The sequence below is a fragment of the Callionymus lyra genome, chromosome 12 (genome assembly GCF_982586985.1).
Source record: "Callionymus lyra chromosome 12, fCalLyr1.hap1.1, whole genome shotgun sequence".
In the NCBI taxonomy this organism is placed as follows: domain Eukaryota; kingdom Metazoa; phylum Chordata; class Actinopteri; order Syngnathiformes; family Callionymidae; genus Callionymus; species Callionymus lyra.
In genome coordinates this window covers 12,415,073-12,437,412 of record NC_141829.1, presented here as the reverse complement: position 1 = coordinate 12,437,412, position 22,340 = coordinate 12,415,073, and the positions used below count along the sequence as shown (strand labels likewise).

The window sequence follows — 22,340 nt, the reverse complement described above, 5'->3', positions numbered from 1 at the left end:
TGTAGAAGCCTATGTGTACTAAGTAAGAAGCTACAAAAGAAGTATCTGGTACTTTCACTCCTGGGAAAGTAATAAGGAGTCATAGTTGAGCTTGCAAAATCAATATTGACTAGGAGGAGTCAACCCTCCAGAAAACCCTGCCCAGAGCAGCTCCACCAGTGCTTTGCCGCCCAGCCAACCGATCACTTTTGACATAAAAATATTCACGTATAATTTAAATTAAACTATTGTAGCGACCAATCATACGTCCCTAAATAGAGCAGTGTGTAGAAAGGCATCATGGCAGTTGTAAGGTCAGTGATGTAATCCCGGGGTCGGTGAACCCCCCGATATAGCGAGGGGTCACTGTACTACAAACTAAAATTGTACTTTCCAAAAAACAGAAATAGAATCAGAATAGCTAGAAATGAGTTTGTGTTCTTAACATGTTAGTGCAGTTTCTGAATAAGTGGGTTGCGGCCGACAGTCGCCTTTATGCCACTTTCAAGTTTATTACATTATATTCAAGAGAGTCAGAAATCTTCACGGGTGGAAGAAAGTCATCTAGAGAAGTGTTTTTTTCAAAAATTAAAGTAAATTACTGTTCAACCATTTTTCCTGAACATACAACACGCAAGCTGCCCAAGTCTTCGGATTCTCAAGTTCACAATTGTACCTCCTCTCACCCTGAGAAACTGGGACAAGTCACTGCTTCACCAAGTTCTCCCCCCCCCTGTCTGAAATCTGGGCGAACGGCGTCCATCATCACGTAGTAACGGCTCCTCCTGCCATCTGTAATCACACCCCCGCTTTGTTTATACAACGAGTCCCTCGGAGATCGGAGACTTCCGGGATCGACGATGTGCGGTGACATACCCTGACGCTCGACCTATCGCAGCAGAGTGGGCGTGGTTATAGTAAACAAGATTCCATCTCCAGAAAAACGTGTTTTCATTCACATTTTGGCTTGACATCCCTAACAACAGTCACAGTAAATAAATAAAAAAGGTCCTCAGGGAAGTGTTGTTGCTACATGTTACTTTAAATGTTTTAAGTATTTGCTGTGTTTTCCATTATAGGCTTATGGTGTTTGGGGGGGCCTTGGTGACGTTTGGGAAACCCTGATCCTGAGCAAACTAGTGTCCAGAGTTGCTGGTTCTGACACCGGTTCTGGGCCTGCGTCAGGGCTGAACTGAAAAGAGCCAACAAAAGCTATGGATCAATTAGAACTAATCATTTATGAAGTCACATGAGTGGCAGCTGCAGCACCAAACACACGCCCATGTTTGCGTGTGATGCCAGATGAATGCCACGCCTTGCTGGTGTCAGCTCTGCACGCCTTGGCCTTCTGAAAGCTGCAGCAGCAGCAGCAGCGAGAAGAAGGAGAAAAAAAAAACCCAAATATTCCTGCAGGAGAGGCGCTGCTGTCAGCCGCCGCCGCTGCCCGGCGAGCCTGCGCATCCAGGCCGGGCGTGAGGCCCCTCGCGCACACGCTCCCGGTGCACCCGTGAATCCATGTGTGACACAATGCATTTGAAAGCGGAATCAAATCCACTAAAGCCTTTTCTCTGTCACCCCCCACACCACCACCACCCCAGAGACTAATGGGATTAATTGGCTTGTATCGCAGCAGATGTTAATTCAAGGACCAGAGTCCAGCTCGGAGCCACAACAAAGAGGCAGGAATGACGGAGAGAGGACACAACGTTGGAGGGTAAAAGGATGCGTTTATATGGAAGGAGGAGGAGGAGGAGGGGGTCGCACTACTCACCGTTCAGCTCCGCGGAGAGAAGCCCCGCAGCCTGCAGCGTGGGGGCCCGGAGGCGCGGGGATGAGGGAGAGTCCAGGCCCGGGAGGATAAGGGCAAAAGAAAAAAAAATGGTTCGTGTGGATTTCCTGCCGGTTTAAGTCCCGGGTTCGACCGACTCCTCTTCCCAGATTTCCCCTGGTTTCCCCTGCTGCTGGCACACTGAACCCAGCACCGCTACCACTGCTGTCAAGCACGGGGGAGCGAGACCTACGCTTCCGGTTTTGATTTTCAAAATAAAACACCAGATTTTAAACCAGTGATTTAAAAAAAAAAAGGATGTATTTCCTAAATCAACTGAAGGGTGTAAATGAATCACATACGTGTCCAATATTTAAAATAGATCTCTCTTTTAATATATAATACTTTAAATTAGAAATAATTAAATAAAATCACAAGTAACTTAAAAGACATTTAGGGGAGACACAAATAACTCAGTTATATTTACAATTTTAGTCCTATTGATAAAAAATGATTTGATAACGGAGGATGAGAAAGGAACCAATCTAGAAAAAGAATGTTGAAGGCTGTATTGCAATTAAATGAATATATTCTATACATAGTGGGGGATAATAATAATAATAATAAAAATAACTTAGTGTGTATGCTTATATTTACATGGATATCTTATATTATTTATATATACATTGTACTATACACTGTAATAATGTGTATTTATAATATATATGTAACGTGTACATTTATGGATATCTGTGTAGAAATATATATACAGTATATATATTTTTTACTTCTTTATACTCGTTTTTGTTAAGTTTTATTTATTTGGCTTCATCTTTTCTATTTAATCTATTCTTTTCTATGTTTGAAAATAATAACATGTTTAAAAAGATGTTTGAAAGATAAGCGTATTCATTAATTGGCAACTTATGGCAAGTACACGATGCTAGTCTTTTTATCTTGTTGAACTACAGGTCGTGCATGAATCACAATTTTTTACATGTGACATTAAACTTATATATTTATTAGGCATATATGTATCACCAAAGTCATCATTTATAGATTGAAATATACAAAACATACATCCATGTACTCTCAAACAGTCCAAATCCTCTTGGAAATTCTAAGTAAATCAATAACATATTTGGAAAAATACACAAAAGTATGAAGATTAAGTGAAACCTGTGAATGGTGTTACATTTTTATTTTGAAGCCGTCGCTGTTGCATTTCCGTTTTCAGAACACCGCCTTGACATATACATAGTGCAGCACCGGAACCCAAAAAACTCACCGGGTGCGCGCATGCATGTTAAGCGCGTCCCCGCTGTCTTCTGTCTCTTGTCCTGCTGAACACAGAGATTCAAACCATTCACTCCTTGTTTCCTTCACAGGGACGCGCTTTATTTTGAAGGTCAGTCCAACTTGTGGCGACGATATTCCATCGTTTCTTCTCTGGGAGTTTTTGTCCCCGAATGACAGCAGGTCAGCTGAGTGTGAAGTAAGAGCGACACCTTGTGGCAAAAGACTGAACACAAACACAGTTGAGTTTTCTCGATAATTAATTAAAAATATAACAGTGCCATTAGAAAATTAAATTTGAAGTAATTCAATTATTATTTAAAAAAAATGTTTATTCAGAATGTTTTGTATTTAAAGGTTGAATTTGTTTTATTAAACTATTTTTTTGGACAGAATTTGGGTCCTGTACCTTCCGTTCATTCTAAATTAAATTTTGAAAAAATACATCAATAAAAATCCTTTTAGGACATTTTTTAGGGAAAGGCTTCAAATTCCTATATTTACATTTTAAATGTTTGTATCTTAAATCTTTAGTCTGCGCGGAATGATTCGTGTAGCAGGAAGTGACGTGACGTGTGTGAGGCACATGACTGGTAACGTAAGGAAGGTCTTTTCTGAAGTCACATTTATAATAACTTTACAGCGCATATTATTTATATTATTTATGAAAATGCATCCAAAAACATATTCCTTCTCCAATGCAGCCTTCTTCTTGTGTCCAAAAAAATCTTACTGTGAAGAAAGAGACGTGTGCAACACACATTTAATTTTAAATTACAGTCAATTGCGTTATTGTTCAAATTATGTTGCTCTATTCTTTAATAAAATATCCATTATCCATTCAAATTATTAAAAAAAAAAAAAAGATTTTTGGTTCGCTGGAAATAACTCGGTTCACCCCTTGTGGTGAGAAAGAGTACTGCAGTTCTCTCTGCACTTCGATCGACCAGCAGCGACAATTCTCACTAATACTTTTGAGACAGAGATACGTCTGTAAAGTTTATATTAGTGATATAAGTCTCCCTGTTTTTTAATGTCGGATCAACATACATTGGATTATTCCATTTTTTCCTGCGAGTACACAAATCCACAATAGAAAAACAAGGCCAAATCCCATTTTATGGCTGTATTTTAATGAAAAAAAAAACGTATTTGGTTTTTTAAAACCTGCTACACACATCCAAATTTGCAAATTTTTGATTTTCAAAATTAAAAATAGAATAAACGGAAGGTCCATGGACAAGTTCGATGTACTAATTATAATAATTCAGATATACCAAAAACATATCCGTCTTATCGTCTGTGGTTCGCTAGTAGTTCGATTAAGCTCGGAACTCTATTGGTAATGTCTGGTTTCACTTTCATATTATACAGTCATTTTCATATGGAATTAAAAAGGCTACGAAATGAAAAAAGCAGAATTTATAAAATGTAATTTTGAATGATTTTAATATTAACATCAAAATTATTTTTATTATGGTGTTTTATATTATCATTATTATCTCTTTTTTTCTTTTTTAACAAATCCAACCCTTCAATATAGAAATGATCGAATTCAATTATTAAAAATAATTAAATGCTTAAAAAACCCAAACCTATGAATAATAAAAAAAAAATCAGATTTTAACATTTGAAATGTTTAATTTAACCATTAAATATTCCTATATACTTCCATAACCACCTACAGGGTTCTTGTACCTTCCGTTCATTCAATATACATTTGAAACGCGATTTCTGGCCATTTTTTTTTATTTTCATTTTTTAAACCGGAAATGAAATTCCAATTTAATGGCATCTTTATAAAAAATCAATACATTGTCGGAAAAAGGCCACGAATTTATTTATCCTCAATTTTAATTTTTAATCTTCAATGTGGGTTGACTCGTGTAACAGGAACTGAAGGTTCAGTGACGTATGTGACGTTCGTGGCTGGTGACGTAATGACTCTAGTGGAGTCATATTCATTAGAACTATACAGCGTATCTTATTTATCTTATTTATTAGCTTGGAACAACATTGTAGTTCTTCATATCACCATCCTTCTCCATATTAATCTTCATAACTTCTCTCGTCTAAATAATATTTACTGAACAAACGGCTGTCACTGGTGGCTACTGCACATGCGCATGTGAATAGCTTGCGGATTATAAAAAGTCTACCGTTTTTTTTTATTTTGGATTAACATACGTTTTATTGTTCAAGTTTTTCTGCTAGTAAAAATATAAAATCAATGCAAAATCCAATTTTATGGATGTATTTTAATTTAAAAAAAAAAAAACGTTTTTGTTTTTTCAAAACCTTATGCACATATTAAAAAAAGAAAAACGCCTCGTTTTCTTTTTCCGATTTTCGATTCAAAATTCAAAATTTGAAGCTCCACTGTGTAGTTTTCACAGCATAAGGAAGTTGATCTTCATTTCTTGCACTCCTGAAATTAAATATATATGTACAGTACTGTTCGAAAGTTTTAGGCAGGAGTGAAAAAATGCTTTAAACTAAAAATGCTTTAAAAAATATAAATAATAATTGTTTATTTTAATCAATTTACAAAATGCAAAGTGAGCGAACAAAAGAGAAATCTAAATCAAATCAATATTTGTTGTTACTACCCTTTGCAGAAACTCTGCTACGTCCATCTACTGCCCGGAGAAGTCTGTCCAGAAGTTTCTTCATGAAAGACTTGCAGCCAAAAAGCCATTCTTCCGACATGGAAACAAGGCCAAGCAACTCAACTATGAACGAAAACATAGGAACTGGGGAAAAATGGCAGCAGGTGCTCTGGACTGATGAATAACATTTGATATATTTGGCTGAAGCAGAAGTTTGTTCGCAGAAGCACTGGAGAGCGCTACAATAATGAGTGTCTACAGACAACAGTGAGACATGGTGGAGGTTCCTTGCAAGTTTGGGGCTGCTTTTCTGCAAATGGAGTTGTAGATTTGTTCAGGATGAATGGTATCAATGATCATCATTAAGAAATATCTTCAGCGTAAAGAAGAAGTCCAGGAAGTGATGGTATGGACCCCACAGAGCCCTGATATCAACTTCCTGAAGTCGGTCTGGTATTACAAGAAGAGACGGAAGGATTTGAGAAAGTCTACATCTACATCTGTGGTTAGTTCTCCAATGTGTTTGGAACAACCTACCAGCCGAGTTCCTTCAAAAACTCTGCAAGTGTACCTGGAAGAATTGATGCTGTTTCGAAGGCAAAGGGTGGTCACACCAAATATTGATTTGATTGACATTTCTCTTCTGTTCATTCACTGCATTTTGTTATAATTTGTGCAATTAAACTATGAACACTTACATTTTTGAAAGCATTCTTAGTTTAGAGCATTTTCTCACACATGCCTAAAACTTTTGCACAGTACTGTATATATATATATATATATACACACAGACAAATGTGAAAAAAGTAATGTCAAAATATTTCTGATACACTTTTATGTTCAATCATATTTTTATTTTTGCAGTATTTTTTCTCATTGCAGTATTGAGTTGAATTTCTGCTCCATATCATACGTGTTCATGTGTGCGTCCGTGGTTTTATCTGAAACAGGAAGTGTGTCAGAGCTTAATGGAACATTTTTTTCTATAGAGAATCAGACAAGGGTAGGTAGGATCACACCAGCACCTTCAAACATCTTTACAACAACACGATGTCTCTTGTTTTTTGTGTTGTGTTGATTGTATGTTTCGCGTCTGGACAAGCAGCAGACATTCTGCTACGTAAGTTCCTTTCCTCCTTGTTTTGAAGAGATTCTGGAGTACCTCAGGGGTCGATTTTGGGGCCAATAGTGTTGTAGTTTAAATGCACGATCTACTCTTTTAATGATGTGTGACTAGTCTGATATTTACACCTCACATTGTATCGTACACTGTTAAGACGAAAAGCTTAAAAGTATGTGTGTGTTTTGTCACTTCAGTAACTTTTTGGATTCTAGGTAACGAAACAAAAATCATCAATGATCCCGGACAGAGCCATTTCCTTTTATCCTGCCCAACAGCAGAGGGCAAGAAGGACATAAGGTAAGGTAAAAAAAAACAAAAAAAAAACATCACCTACATCGTGGAGTTCAACGACAAACGCCTCTACACCGTAAAAATCAACATGGTCAGTAGAAAAAAGTGTGTCTGTGAGAGATGAACGCCGAAGAAAAGCGAGGTGCACTTATTATTTCAATGGTTGTTGCTCACTTATGCGCACAAGAACCTAAGATCCAGAGGAAATTGTCACTTTCTTCACTTTTAAAGTCAGTTTTTCTGTTGATTGAAAAAAATAAAATGTTTTTATCTTCAATGGATGGAAGCAAGAAGGGTGCTGCTGAATTATGCCACTTTGAATTATACGGTGACCCCGCTGAAGGGTAGCTGCAGGATGTTGCTTGTCGGCGAGGAAGGCCCAGCCATTACCGCAGAAAGCTGCTGATCTTCCTTTCAAAGGATTCCTCGGTTGTTACTGGGACTGCGTACACAAGGAGAGGCCACAGGACTCTGGGGAGGATGGAGTACAGGAAGATCCAGGCTTTAAATCTTCCAGGCAGACCAGACTTGTCTACCTTGGTGAGCCACCCTCCAAGCTCTTCGGTAGACTTCTGGATAGCCAGAGAGTCCTTCAGGCTGGATGGACGGAATCACCGTTCCTGAAATTGAGATCCGGAACTTGTCGACCACCTTCCCCCTTCTTCATGGACCTTGACTTGGCGGGCTTGAAACTCATCCTGGCCCATCCAATGAGTCCCTCCAGTCCTTGTAGGATCCACCTGCTCCCTGAGACTGATGTTGTTGCGATGGTCAGTTCGTCCATGTTTACCACGATGTTCATTGCCAGAGCAAACGGGGCAACAGAGATTTTACATCCTGTTATTATCCCTTTCTCAAGGCCATGCCAGTCTGAGGTCACTGACCCAGTAGTGACCCTGAGCCTGAAATGATCATAATAATCTATGATCAAGTCCTTGATCTTGCTGGTAACATGGTGGAGATGCAGTGCAAGCTCCACTAGCTTGAGTGGGATGGACCCGTAGGGGATAGTAAGGTCCAGCCTCGACACAGCAAGTTCTCCTCTACTCTCATGGGCTTCCCTGATGAGCTCTGTGACCACACCGTTGTTCTCTAGGCAGCCGGGAACTCCAGGCACTCCCCCCTTCTGCACCGAAGTATCGATATAATTGTTCTTGAGGAGAAACTCAGTCGGTCTTCGGGAGACACTCAGTAGGGAGATAGTCCGGAACTGGTTGATGTTTTTCGAGTCCTCCTCCTTGGGGATCCAGACTCCCTCTGCACACCTCCACTAGTCTGCCACTCTCCCCCTTTGCCAGATCGCCTTCCATATCCTGATGCTTGCGACGCTCTGGACAGAGCTTATAGACTAGGTATGGTACAACGCTTGGGCCAGGGAATAATGCTGAGCGAGCTGCCTTGATGACCTCTTCAACCTCCTTTAAGCTAGGCTCTGTCAACTGGAACTCTGCTGTTGGTGGGGCCGGGCTGATGAGCTCTATATTGGGACCTAGGTCTTGTTACCTCAGTGGGTCGTTTGTGTTCTGGAGGAACTCAAGCCGGCCACTGCGCTTGTCCCCGAACAGCTGTTTAGCTTAGCAAACCGATAGGGATTGGGAATGAAGGATGCTCACTTTTTTTTTTCCATAATATATTTTATAAATACTTAAATATTTTTAAGGGGCAATACATTTCCCGAAGGAGACTTCCTGAGGGATCAATTAAGTTCTACCTAACCTAACCTAAAATTCTCACAAAATGGCAAAATAAATGGCAACAAGTTCTTAAACAAAAGTCCTATAGCTGTATTATAAAACTAGTAATAAATCATATAAATAATAATAACATTTGTTTCTACATGATTTTTAACCTCACGAGAAAACGTCATAAATACAGTCAAAAGGGCAGCATATAAATATACTAGAGTTTTATTATATTTAATACATTCTATTATTGCCATCGTTTTTTTATATTTACTTAAATCTTTTTGAGCGGCAATAAATATTGACAGAAATGAAAAAACCCTATTTTCATATAGTCTAGTACCAATGTAAATAAATACAATAAAACATTTAGTTTCTACATTATATTTGATTATTTCCACTTCGCACGGGTCTTGTCTATAATGTAGGATCATTTTTGAAGTTATTATCACCGGTATCATTTTCTTTCGAGGTTTGAGCGACATCTAGCGGTCAATTCCTGCGAGTCCCATGATGCTGAAAATGTTTTTTTGTGTCTCAACTCTTTGTCTCCAGGAAACCATTGGATCTTTCTCACCCCAGTTTAACGTCCGAGCTACAAATGGAAATTACAAATGGAAATTATTTAAAGAACTCCCAGGACCGCTCGGAATAGATTTCATCATCACAAAAGTTCTCGTCGATGGTGAGTTATCAGAGCATTTCAAGGAACCAAAATGTGTTTCTTTCTAAGAGCGGTTTTCTGATTTAGGGACTGTTACTGTGACTGTTAATCCGACTGAACCCCCCGCGACCCCTGATGCCCCTCCGGACACCAATGCGACCAGTGCAGCCAGAGTCAGCTGCTCGTACTTGTTCATGCAGGAGCTGTGGTGGGCGGCCTGTGGGGCCTTGTTTCTCTACAGCCTGTCAATCACTTGCTTCCTCGTGACGGTAGGAAAACATACATTTATTACATTCTCCATGTAAACTCACACACATCTGCCGTAACATGAAGACCATGAGACCTGGGACTGAAACCTTTGTAGTAAGTTAATTAAATCTTGTGAAAGTGCAACAGAAAGATAACAGCAAACTAACAGCTCCCTGCTTCAGAAAGGATTCATGTCAACATGTTAACTCTGTGTTCTTCTTCTTTCTTACTTGTAAACAAGTAAAACGTCTGACTATAAACCAGATCTGAATTATACACACAGGTCTACATCTCCATTGAATCTATCACCCTCTCCACCATCACAAACACAAACATTTCTATATATACATGTGTGTGTATGTTTATGTTTAAGCATTTCTATATATACATGTGTGTGTGTATGTTTATGTTTAAGCATTTCTATATATACATGTGTGTGTATGTTTATGTTTAAACATTTCTATATATACATGTGTGTGTAGCTTTATGTTTAAACATTTCTATATATACATGTGTGTGTATGTTTATGTTTAAACATTTCTATATATACATGTGTGTGTATGTTTATGTTTAAACATTTCTATATATACATGTGTGTGTAGCTTTATGTTTAAACATTTCTATATATACATGTGTGTGTATGTTTATGTTTAAACATTTCTATATATACATGTGTGTGTATGTTTATGTTTAAACATTTCTATATATACATGTGTGTGTGTGTTTATGTTTAAACATTTCTATACATACATGTGTGTATGTTTATGTTTAAACATTTCTATACATACATGTGTGTGTATGTTTGTGTTTAAACATTTCTATATATACATGTGTGTATGTTTATGTTTAAACATTTCTATACATACATGTGTGTGTATGTTTGTGTTTAAACATTTCTATATATACATGTGTGTGTACGTTTATGTTTAAGCATTTCTATATATACATGTGTGTATGTTTGTGTTTAAACATTTCTATATATACATGTGTGTGTGTGTTTATGTTTTAACATTTCTATATATACATGTGTGTATGTTTGTGTTTAAACATTTCTATATATACATGTGTATGTTTGTGTTTAAGCATTTCTATATATACATGTGTGTGTATGTTTGTGTTTAAACATTTCTATATATACATGTGTGTGTATGTTTATGTTTAAACATTTCTATATATACATGTGTGTGTACGTTTATGTTTAAGCATTTCTATATATACATGTGTGTGTATGTTTATGTTTAAGCATTTCTATATATATATGTGTGTGTATGTTTATGTTTAAGCATTTCTATATATACATGTGTGTGTACGTTTATGTTTAAGCATTTCTATATATATATGTGTGTGTATGTTTATGTTTAAGCATTTCTATATATACATGTGTGTGTATGTTTATGTTTAAGCATTTCTATATATATATGTGTGTGTATGTTTATGTTTAAGCATTTCTATATATACATGTGTGTGTATGTTTATGTTTAAACATTTCTATATATACATGTGTGTGTGGGTTTGTGTTTGTGTTTGAATTAATAAGAGAGACTCGAAGAATGTTGTGTAAGATATAGTGGACTTTATGAAGCAGGAACTGTAGACCACCAGATGGTTGGCTCAATCAAAGTAGATGTTCATGTTGAGATGATGGCTTATGAAGACACTAGTGTTTAAGATAAGATAAGGAATAGACATTATGGATGTCCACATTTATACAGATAGTTGAATAAATTGAATTGTGTCTTTCAGAGAACAATAAAGGAGAAGATGGAGATGAAAGAGAGACAGATTATCTATGCCAAACCAAACAAGAAGCCAAAGAAAAGTAAACCATGATCCATCAAAACTTCTTTATTGTTGCTCTTATATGAAATGCTACACATTATATTGAGAATAAGCATTTTATATATATCTATATACACGTGTGTGTATGTTTGTGTATTAGCATTTCTATATATACATGTGTGTGTATGTTTGTGTTTTAGCATTTCTATATATACACGTGTGTGTATGTTTGTGTATTAGCATTTCTATATATACATGTGTGTGTATGTTTGTGTTTTAGCATTTCTATATATACTTGTGTATGTATGATGATGATTCCAATAACAGTAAAACTGCTGTTTAAGGTTAGAAATAATTTGGTTAATACAAAATGTATTTTTGCCCACATTCGAGTGCTAAAATATTTTTGTGTGATTGAGTTTGACATCCCTGCTCTACAAGAACCTTCCCCGTGCCATCTTGGAAAGGTACTGACCACTGCAGACCTGAGAAGATTCGTCAGAGACAGACTGTCTTTAGAAAAAAGACAATTATTGTTTTGTTCAAAGACTGATTCGTAACAAATCTGCATACAAGCTTTGAATTGTGTGTTTCAGAGGAAGATGAAGGGGAAGATGGAGATGAAAGAGAGTCAGATTGTCTACGCCAACACCAAACCAAAGAAGAAGAAAAGTAAACCATGATCCATCAAAGATCCTTCATTGTTGCCCTTATATGAAATGCTACACATTATATTTAGAATCATTTTATCCACCAAAATGTTTCAATGAAAGGAGAAAATAAAGAATGTTCTGCCTTCTAGTCTTCTTATGTTTGTGTGTTTTCAGGTGTTTTGGTTTAGTCGTGTGTTCGCAGCTGCTGGTAGCAACATGTAAGGTAAGGTAAGGTAAAACTTTATTGATCCCTCAGTCCAGTGGGAGTCTGAGTAGATGAACAGTTTCTGTTGGTCAGTCCGGAGAACCACCCCGTTTTCTCCAGACATTCTATAGAAAGGAAGGAAGGAAGAAAGAATGAGAAAAAAGGAATGAAGGATGGAAGAAAGGAATAAAGAAAATAGGAAAGAAAGGAAGTAAGAAAGAGATTATCCCAGATAGCAAACTTTATTGATGCAATGTTGATTTTCGGTTAGATTTGTTATTTTTAGTTGACGTTGATGAACCACTGTTGATTCATTGTTGAATTACTGTCACAATTTTAACGTTGCGAAGTAAGTGCGACATCTTGTGGCAAAAGACTGAACACTAACACATTATTGAGTTGAGTTTTCTCGATAATATATTTTAAATATTACAGTGCCATTAGAAAATCTAATTTTAAATAATTTAATTATTATTTTAAAACATTTAATTCAGATTTTTCGTTTTGTTTTTAAAGATTGAATTTGTTTTATTAAACTATTTAATAAAATAAATAAAGAAATCAAAATAAATGATTTTGTTTGTACACATAGAGTTTGGGTCTGTGTACCTTCCGTTCATTCTTTATTCAATTTACAAATGTAAATAAAAAAACGAATTTTTACACAAATATTGAAAATCGAATTTAATGGAAACTTTCAAAATCAATACATTTTTAAGGAAAAGGCCTTGAATTTCTATATTTCCATTTGTAAAGTTAAATCTTCAGTCTGCGCGGATTGATTTGTGTAGCAGGAAGTAACGTGTGTGAGGTTCATGGCTGGCAACGTAAGGAAGTACTTTTCTGGAGTCACGTTTATGATAACTTTACAGCAGCTTTATTTATCTTATTTATGACAATGCGTCCAACAACATAGTATTACTTCTGCATATCAGCCTTCTTCTTGTGTCTAAATAATATTTACTGTAAACAAAAGAGACGTGTGCAACACACATTTAATTTTAACTTACAGTCAAAAATAATTAAATGCTTAAAAATAAGGGGGAATAAATCAGATTAATTTAACCATTAAATATTCTGATATACTTCCATAACCACCTCATAGCAAGAAGGTTGCTGGTTCACTTGCCTATAGAACAGAGCGGACTCTGTAGTTTTCACAGCATAAAGAAGTTGATCTTTTTATTATTATTACGACGGGACATGTGTCAGTAGCAAGAGTGAGGAGCAACAGGGGCAGGAAGTGGGAACTCTAACGCTAAACCTCAGCTTTGTGGCTTCAGCATGAACATGGTCAACTCTTCCTGTTAGTTAGAATGTGTGATAATTTGATTTATTTTGATTGGTGGAGGACAAAATCAGCTACACGCTTTTTATTTCCTTTGAGGTCTTCAACTGTAGGTTTAAATGTCACGTAAAAAATCATTAAAAATATATATAATAAAAAAAAAATTACAATAATTACAATAAAAGAAATCCAAAGTGTTTTGGAAAAACCTTGACAGATAAAATCAGTTTGAGATAAGATAAGGAAAAGGGAATGTTGATGTGACACTGCAAGAAGCAGCGATTAAATTGCTCCTTTCGGTTTAATGAAAATAAATCAAATGAATGATTAATACTTTCTTTTCATTAAAAAACATGTTTTTAAAACGTGTTATTAACTCCTCCCCCCACGTTTGTACTTGTAAGTAAGTAAGCAAGTGAACTTTATCACCAGGAGCACTAACCAAAGTTTCAGTTTTGTCCACATTTGGCTGCAAAGTGTTTTCACTCAGCCATTGTTTGATTTCTCACAAACAATTGACCAAGCTGCTCAGCCTGATCCACAGACCTCAGAGCCCGAGCTGGGGTGTAAGGCTGGATCAGATCACTGATGTAAGGAGGAGCCTGACCATGAATAGATCTGAAAGTAAGAACCAGAATTTTATAGTTGATCCTGAAAGAAACTGGAAGCCAGTGAAGAGTTTTTAAGGATCGGAGAGATGCGAGTTCTTCTACTAGAGCGGGTCAGAATTCTCGCTGCAGAGTTCTGTAGTTCTCAGCTCCTTCTTGTTTAGACACGAAAACAAACTGTTGCAATAGTCCAGGCGAGAAAACACAAACGCATGGATTACAAGCTCCAGATCATGTTGTGACAACATTTTCCTAAGTTTAGAGATTTTTCTCAGTTGAAGGAAACAGTTTCTGGTCAGTTTTCTGCAGTTTTGAACAAGAGACATGTCTTTGTTAAATACAACACCCAGGTTTCTCAGGCTCAGTTTGACAGACTGACCTAAGTCGCCCAAGTGTATTGGTACAAGTACTAAAGTTTTTGTTATCGTGTGTATTTAATGGTTTTTATTGTATTATCGATATTTATAATAACTATTCTTTTAGCTGTTCATTTTTCAGACCTCCAATAACAGTAAAATCATGTGAAAGGAAATAAAACAAACATAAAGAAGAATTAAGCCACAAAAAAATATATATATATATATATATATATATATATATATATATATATATATATATATATATATACATTTATATATAGACAAATGTGGAAAAGTTATGTCAAAATATTTCTTGTACACTGTTATGTTCAATCATGTTTTTATTTCTGTGTCTCATTGCATGTGTCTGCTCCATACAGTATATCACATGTGTGCGTCTGTGGTTTTGTCTCGAACAGGAAGTGTCACAGTTCTGTGGAAAAAAAATTCTAGAATCAGGTGCAGAATCGTCATCAAGTGTAGGATGACAGTGAACACCTTCATCACTTTCAAACATCTTTACAACACCACGATGTCTCTTGTTTTTTGTGTTGCGTTGATTGTATGTTTCGCGTCTGGACAAGCAGCAGACATTCTGCTACGTAAGTTCCTTTCCTCCTTGTTCTGAAGAGATTCTGGAGTACCTCAGGGGTCGATTTTAGGGCCAATAGTGTTTTAGTTTAAATGCACGATCTACTCTTTTAATGATGTGTGACTAGTCTGTTATTTACACCTCATATTGTATCGTACACTGTTAAGACGAAAAGCTTAAAAGTATGTGTGTGTTTTGTCACTTCAGTAACTTTTTGGATTCTAGGTACAGAAACAAAAATCATCAATGATCGCAGACAGAGCCATTTCCTTTTATCCTGCCCACCATCAGCGGGCAAGAAGGACATCACCTACTTCGTGGAGTTCAACGACAAACGCCTCTACACCATAAAAATCAACATGGTCAGTAGAAAAAAGTGTGTCTGTGAGAGATGAACGCTGAAGAAAAGCGAGGTGCACTTATTATTTCAATGGTTGTTGCTCACTTATGCGCACAAGAACCTAAGATCCAGAGGAAATGTGACAATTTCTTCACTTTTAAAGTCAGTTTTTCCAGTGATTAAAAAAATTAACTATAGAAAATGTTTTTATCTTCAACGGATGGAAGCAAGGGGGGTGCTGCTGTGAATTACATTGTTCTTTATTTTAATTTTAATTTTACATCGAATTTTATCAAATTTTAAGGACATCTTAAAATACAAATAATTTAACGATTAAAGAAATGTATTCATAAATGTAATATACAGTATTTACAATTTGATAGTGTGAGTTTGTATTGGTTGTTTTTTACTAAAGCGCTTACGTACGTTATATTACATTGTAAAAACTGAAATAAATCTGAAATAAATGGACAAACTTCAAAATGAATGGAGGGAATCCAAAACAAATTTACAAACTCATTAATGCGATAAGAAAACAACAATTCTGACATACATTTACTGACTGTAAAACAAAATATACAAACTCCAAAAGAAAATGTAATAATTGTGAAACTGATTTACAAACTTCTTCAACTGATAAAAATAAACAAAAATAAATCAAACTCTGAAACAAATTTTCAAAGGTCAAAAGAAAATTTACAAACTGTGAAACACATTCTCCATCAACTCCTCAAACCAATCGAAAACAAGAAATTTACAAATTCTAAAATAAAGCTACAAAATGAGACAAATTTACAAACTTTGTAACAAAATGTACTTAAATTATTATTTGATTGTATTTTAAATATCCATCTAAATAAAAATCTTATATTGAAGCACTTTTTTTTCCATAATATATTTTATAAATACTTATAAATCACAAAAGTAAATGGCACAAGTTCTTAAACAAAAGTATAAAGTTGTATTTAGAGACTAGTAATAAATCATATAAATACAAATTACAATAATAATAACATTTTCTTCTACATGATTTTTAACCTCACGAGAAAACGTCATAAATACAGTCAAAACGGCCGCATTTGAATATACTAAAGATTTATTTTATTTAATACAATTTCATTTAGTTTCTACTTGATATTTGATTATCTATAATGTAGGATAATTTATGAAGCATTATAATATTATCACTGGTATCATTTTCTTTCGAGGTTTGATCGACCTTTGGCGGTCAATTCCTGCGAGTCCAGTGATGCTGAAAAGGGTTTTTTGTGTCTCAACTCTTTGTCTCCAGGAAACCATTGGATCTTTCTCACCCCAGTTTAACGTCCGAGCTACAAATGGAAATTACAAATGTAAATTATTAAAAGAATTCCCAGGACCGCTCGGAATAGATTTCATCATCACAAAAGTTCTCGTCGATGGTGAGTTATCAGAGCATTTCAAGGAACCAAAATGTGTTTCTTTCTAAGAGCGGTTTTCTGATTTAGGGACTGTTACTGTGACTGTTAATCCGACTGAACCCCCCGCGACCCCTGATGCCCCTGATGCCCCTGATGCCCCTGATGCCCCTGATGCCCCTGATGCCCCTGATGCCCCTGATGCCCCTGATGCCCCTGATGCCCCTGATGCCCCTGATGCCCCTCCGGACACCAATGCGACCAGTGCAGCCAGAGTCAGCTGCTCGTACTTTTTCATGCCGGAGCTGTGGTGGGCGGCCTGTGGGGCCTTGTTTCTCTACAGCCTGTCAATCACTTGCTTCCTCGTGACGGTAGGAAAACATACATTTATTACATTCTCCATGTAAACTCACACACATCTGCCGTAACATGAAGACCATGAGACCTGGGACTGAATGTATATCACATTAATTATATTTAATTTACAAGGATTTAAATTACTTTTAAATATGCTGTTAAAACTATTTTCTTTTTAATTGGAAAGTCCTGAGCTAAAGTATGTTCATCAAATTAACCACATATAATATTATCATAATTGTATTAATGCTGGTATTTTCATCGCTGCATTAGTGAGAAAGGAATGTGAAGATAAGAGATGTTTTCGTGCCAGGAACCGGTCTCTGGAGGAGTAAACCTTAAAGTGATAACTCACCCAAATTCAAATCACCTTCAAGTTGACTCATGGTTAGAATTATTTTCAGAGTAATACTTCGCTTTAAGCATTATAACTTATCTTGTTTTTTTGGTTGAAACCTTTGTAGTAAGTTAATTAAAGGCTTGTGAAAGTGCAACAAAGATATAACAGCGAACTAACAGCTCAGCTAACATTTCTATATATATACGTGTTTATGTTTGTGTTTAAACATTTCTATATATACATGTGTGTGTATGTTTGTGTTTAAACATTTCTAAATATACATGTGTGTGTATATTTGTGTTTAAACATTTCTATATATACATGTGTGTGTATGTTTGTGTTTAAACATTTCTATATATACATGTGTGTGTACGTTTATGTTTAAACATTTCTATATATACATGTGTGTGTATGTTTGTGTTTAAACATTTCTATATATACATGTGTGTGTATGTTTGTGTTTAAACATTTCTATATATACATGTGTGTGTATTTTTATGTTTAAGCATTTCTATATATACATGTGTGTATGTTTATGTTTAAGCATTTCTATATATACATGTGTGTATGTTTGTGTTTAAACATTTCTATATATACATGTGTGTGTATGTTTGTGTTTAAGCATTTCTATATATACATGTGTGTATGTTTGTGTTTAAACATTTCTATATATACATGTGTGTGTATGTTTTTATGTTTAAACATTTCTATTTATACATGTGTGTGTATGTTTGTGTTTAAACATTTATATATATACATGTGTGTATGTTTGTGTTTAAACATTTCTATATATACATGTGTGTGTATGTTTTTATGTTTAAACATTTCTATATATACATGTGTGTGTATGTTTATGTTTAAACATTTCTATATATACATGTGTGTGTATGTTTGTGTTTAAACATTTCTATATATACATGTGTGTGTATGTTTGTGTTTAAACATTTCTATATATACATGTGTGTGTATGTTTGTGTTTAAACATTTATATATATACATGTGTGTATGTTTATGTTTAAGCATTTCTATATATACATGTGTGTGTATGTTTGTGTTTAAACATTTCTATATATACATGTGTGTGTATGTTTGTGTTTAAACATTTCTATATATACATGTGTGTGTATGTTTGTGTTTAAACATTTCTATACATACATGTGTGTGTATGTTTGTGTTTAAACATTTCTATATATACATGTGTGTGTATGTTTTTATGTTTAAACATTTCTATATTTACATGTGTGTGTATGTTTTTATGTTTAAACATTTCTATATATACATGTGTGTGTATGTTTATGTTTAAGCATTTATATATATACATGTGTGTATGTTTATGTTTAAACATTTATATATATACATGTGTGTGTATGTTTTTATGTTTACACATTATATATATACATGTGTGTGTATGTTTATGTTTAAGCATGTATATATATACATGTGTGTATGTTTATGTTTAAACATTTCTATATATACATGTGTGTATGTTTGTGTTTAAACATTTCTATATATACATGTGTGTGTATGTTTTTATGTTTAAACATTTCTATATATACATGTGTGTATGTTTATGTTTAAACATTTCTATATATACATGTGTGTATGTTTGTGTTTAAACATTTCTATATATACATGTGTGTGTATGTTTTTATGTTTAAACATTTCTATATATACATGTGTGTATGTTTATGTTTAAACATTTCTATATATACATGTGTGTATGTTTGTGTTTAAACATTTCTATATATACATGTGTGTATGTTTATGTTTAAACATTTCTATATATACATGTGTGTGTATGTTTATGTTTAAACATTTCTATATATACATGTGTGTGTATGTTTGTGTTTAAACATTTCTATATATACATGTGTGTGTATGTTTATGTTTAAACATTTCTATATATACATGTGTGTGTACGTTTATGTTTAAACATTTCTATATATACATGTGTGTGTATGTTTATGTTTAAACATTTCTATATATACATGTGTGTGTATGTTTGTGTTTAAAAATTTCTATATATACATGTGTGTGTATGTTTTTATGTTTAAACATTTCTATATATACATGTGTGTATGTTTGTGTTTAAACATTTCTATATATACATGTGTGTATGTTTGTGTTTAAACATTTCTATATTTACATGTGTGTGTATGTTTTTATGTTTAAACATTTCTATATATACATGTGTGTATGTTTGTGTTTAAACATTTCTATATATACATGTGTGTATGTTTGTGTTTAAACATTTCTATATATACATGTGTGTGTATGTTTGTGTTTAAACATTTCTATATATACATGTGTGTGTATGTTTGTGTTTAAACATTTCTATATATACATGTGTGTGTATGTTTGTGTTTAAACATTTCTATATATACATGTGTGTGTATGTTTGTGTTTAAACATTTCTATATATACATGTGTGTGTATGTTTTTATGTTTAAACATTTCTATATATACATGTGTGTATGTTTATGTTTAAACATTTCTATATATACATGTGTGTATGTTTGTGTTTAAACATTTCTATATATACATGTGTGTGTATGTTTTTATGTTTAAACATTTCTATATATACATGTGTGTATGTTTATGTTTAAACATTTCTATATATACATGTGTGTATGTTTGTGTTTAAACATTTCTATATATACATGTGTGTGTATGTTTATGTTTAAACATTTCTATATATACATGTGTGTGTATGTTTGTGTTTAAACATTTCTATATATACATGTGTGTGTATGTTTATGTTTAAACATTTCTATATATACATGTGTGTGTACGTTTATGTTTAAACATTTCTATATATACATGTGTGTGTATGTTTATGTTTAAACATTTCTATATATACATGTGTGTGTATGTTTGTGTTTAAAAATTTCTATATATACATGTGTGTGTATGTTTGTGTTTAAACATTTCTATATATACATGTGTGTGTATGTTTGTGTTTAAACATTCCTATATATACATGTGTGTGTATGTTTTTATGTTTAAACATTTCTATATTTACATGTGTGTGTATGTTTTTATGTTTAAACATTTCTATATATACATGTGTGTATGTTTGTGTTTAAACATTTCTATATATACATGTGTGTATGTTTGTGTTTAAACATTTCTATATATACATGTGTGTGTATGTTTGTGTTTAAACATTTCTATATATACATGTGTGTGTATGTTTGTGTTTAAACATTTCTATATATACATGTGTGTGTATGTTTGTGTTTAAACATTTCTATATATACATGTGTGTGTATGTTTATGTTTAAACATTTCTATATATACATGTGTGTGTACGTTTATGTTTAAACATTTCTATATATACATGTGTGTGTATGTTTATGTTTAAACATTTCTATATATACATGTGTGTGTATGTTTGTGTTTAAAAATTTCTATATATACATGTGTGTGTATGTTTGTGTTTAAACATTTCTATATATACATGTGTGTGTATGTTTGTGTTTAAACATTCCTATATATACATGTGTGTGTATGTTTTTATGTTTAAACATTTCTATATTTACATGTGTGTGTATGTTTTTATGTTTAAACATTTCTATATATACATGTGTGTATGTTTGTGTTTAAACATTTCTATATATACATGTGTGTATGTTTGTGTTTAAACATTTCTATATATACATGTGTGTGTATGTTTGTGTTTAAACATTTCTATATATACATGTGTGTGTATGTTTGTGTTTAAACATTTCTATATATACATGTGTGTGTATGTTTGTGTTTAAACATTTCTATATATACATGTGTGTGTATGTTTGTGTTTAAACATTTCTATATATGTGTGTGTGTTTGTGTATTAGCATTTCTATATATGGGTGTGTGTTTGTGTATTAGCATTTCTATATATGGGTGTGCGTTTGTTTGACACTTTTTATTAGTCTTCTTCTGGTTTTAGATTTTGATATGTAGAAAATCCTGAGGTCCTTCAAAGCCAAGACATATCTGAGAGGAAGTGACACATTCCAGATGTCTAAATGCTATTTATTGTGAACAAACTGAAATCCAGATGAAGATCATTTCCCGGCCAATCATTGAATTAATAAGAGAGACTCGAAGAGTGTTGTGTAAGATATAGTGGATTTTATGAAGCAGGAACTGTAGACCACCAGATGGTTGGCTCAATCAAAGTAGATGTTCATGTTGAGATGATGGCTTATGAAGACACTAGTGTTTAAGATAAGATAAGGAATAGACATTATGGATGTCCACATTTATACAGATAATTCCAATAACAGTTAAACTGTTGTTTAAGGTTAGAAGTAATTTGGTTAATACAAAATGTATTTTGCCCACATTCAAGTGCTAAAATATTTTGGCCCCTTGTATGATTGAGTTTGACATCCCTGCTCTACAAGATCCTTCCTCGAGCCATCTTGGAAAGGTACTGACCACTGCAGACCTGAGAAGATTCGGCAGAGACAGACCGTCCTTATAAAAAAGACAATTATTGTTTTGTTCAAAGACTGATTCCTAACAAATCTGCATCGTGGTTTGAATTGTGTGTTTCAGAGGAAGATGAAGGGGAAGGTGGAGATGAAAGAGAGACAACAGGTTGTCTACGCCAACACCAAACCAAAGAAGAAGAAAAGTAAACCATGATCCATCAAAGCTCCTTCATTGTTGCCCTTATATGAAATGCTACACAATATATTTAGAATCATTATATCCACCAACATGTTTTGATGAAAGGAGAAAATAAAGAATGTTCAGCACCTTCTTATG

The 22,340-nt window shown here is 34.1% G+C and overlaps 2 protein-coding genes across 4 annotated transcripts in view; one reads left to right on the top strand and one right to left on the bottom strand.

The window, feature by feature from the left end:
* raph1a (Ras association (RalGDS/AF-6) and pleckstrin homology domains 1a) overlaps window positions 1–1,934 on the bottom strand; it is a 59,176-nt gene extending 57,242 nt beyond the window's left edge. For 2 of the 3 annotated variants that reach the window (XR_015713169.1, XM_087803820.1), the window contains exon 1: window positions 1,751–1,934. The gene's annotated coding sequence lies outside the window, so the exon portion shown is untranslated. The remainder of the gene's footprint in view (window positions 1–1,750) is intronic. The other variant, XM_087803821.1, reaches the window with a different exon arrangement.
* A 13,104-nt stretch (window positions 1,935–15,038) lies between these two features.
* LOC148068298 (uncharacterized) lies at window positions 15,039–22,338 on the top strand. The gene is made up of 5 exons (XM_087804197.1): window positions 15,039–15,155; window positions 15,371–15,507; window positions 16,777–16,906; window positions 16,973–17,253; window positions 22,128–22,338. Exons 1-5 carry the CDS (start codon window positions 15,086–15,088, stop codon window positions 22,215–22,217), a joined length of 708 nt encoding a protein of 235 aa, XP_087660323.1. The 5' UTR covers window positions 15,039–15,085; the 3' UTR covers window positions 22,218–22,338.
* Window positions 22,339–22,340: the final 2 nt, after the last annotated feature.

Bases quoted from the DNA above. Each gene is read 5' to 3' on its own strand.
- LOC148068298 (XM_087804197.1), top strand. From the start codon at position 15,086: ATGTCTCTTGTTTTTTGTGTTGCGTTGATTGTATGTTTCGCGTCTGGA. The intron at 15,156-15,370 runs GTAAGTTCCTTT...TTTGGATTCTAG, and splicing joins AGCAGCAGACATTCTGCTAC to GTACAGAAACAAAAATCATC. The intron at 15,508-16,776 runs GTCAGTAGAAAA...CTTTGTCTCCAG, and splicing joins ACACCATAAAAATCAACATG to GAAACCATTGGATCTTTCTC.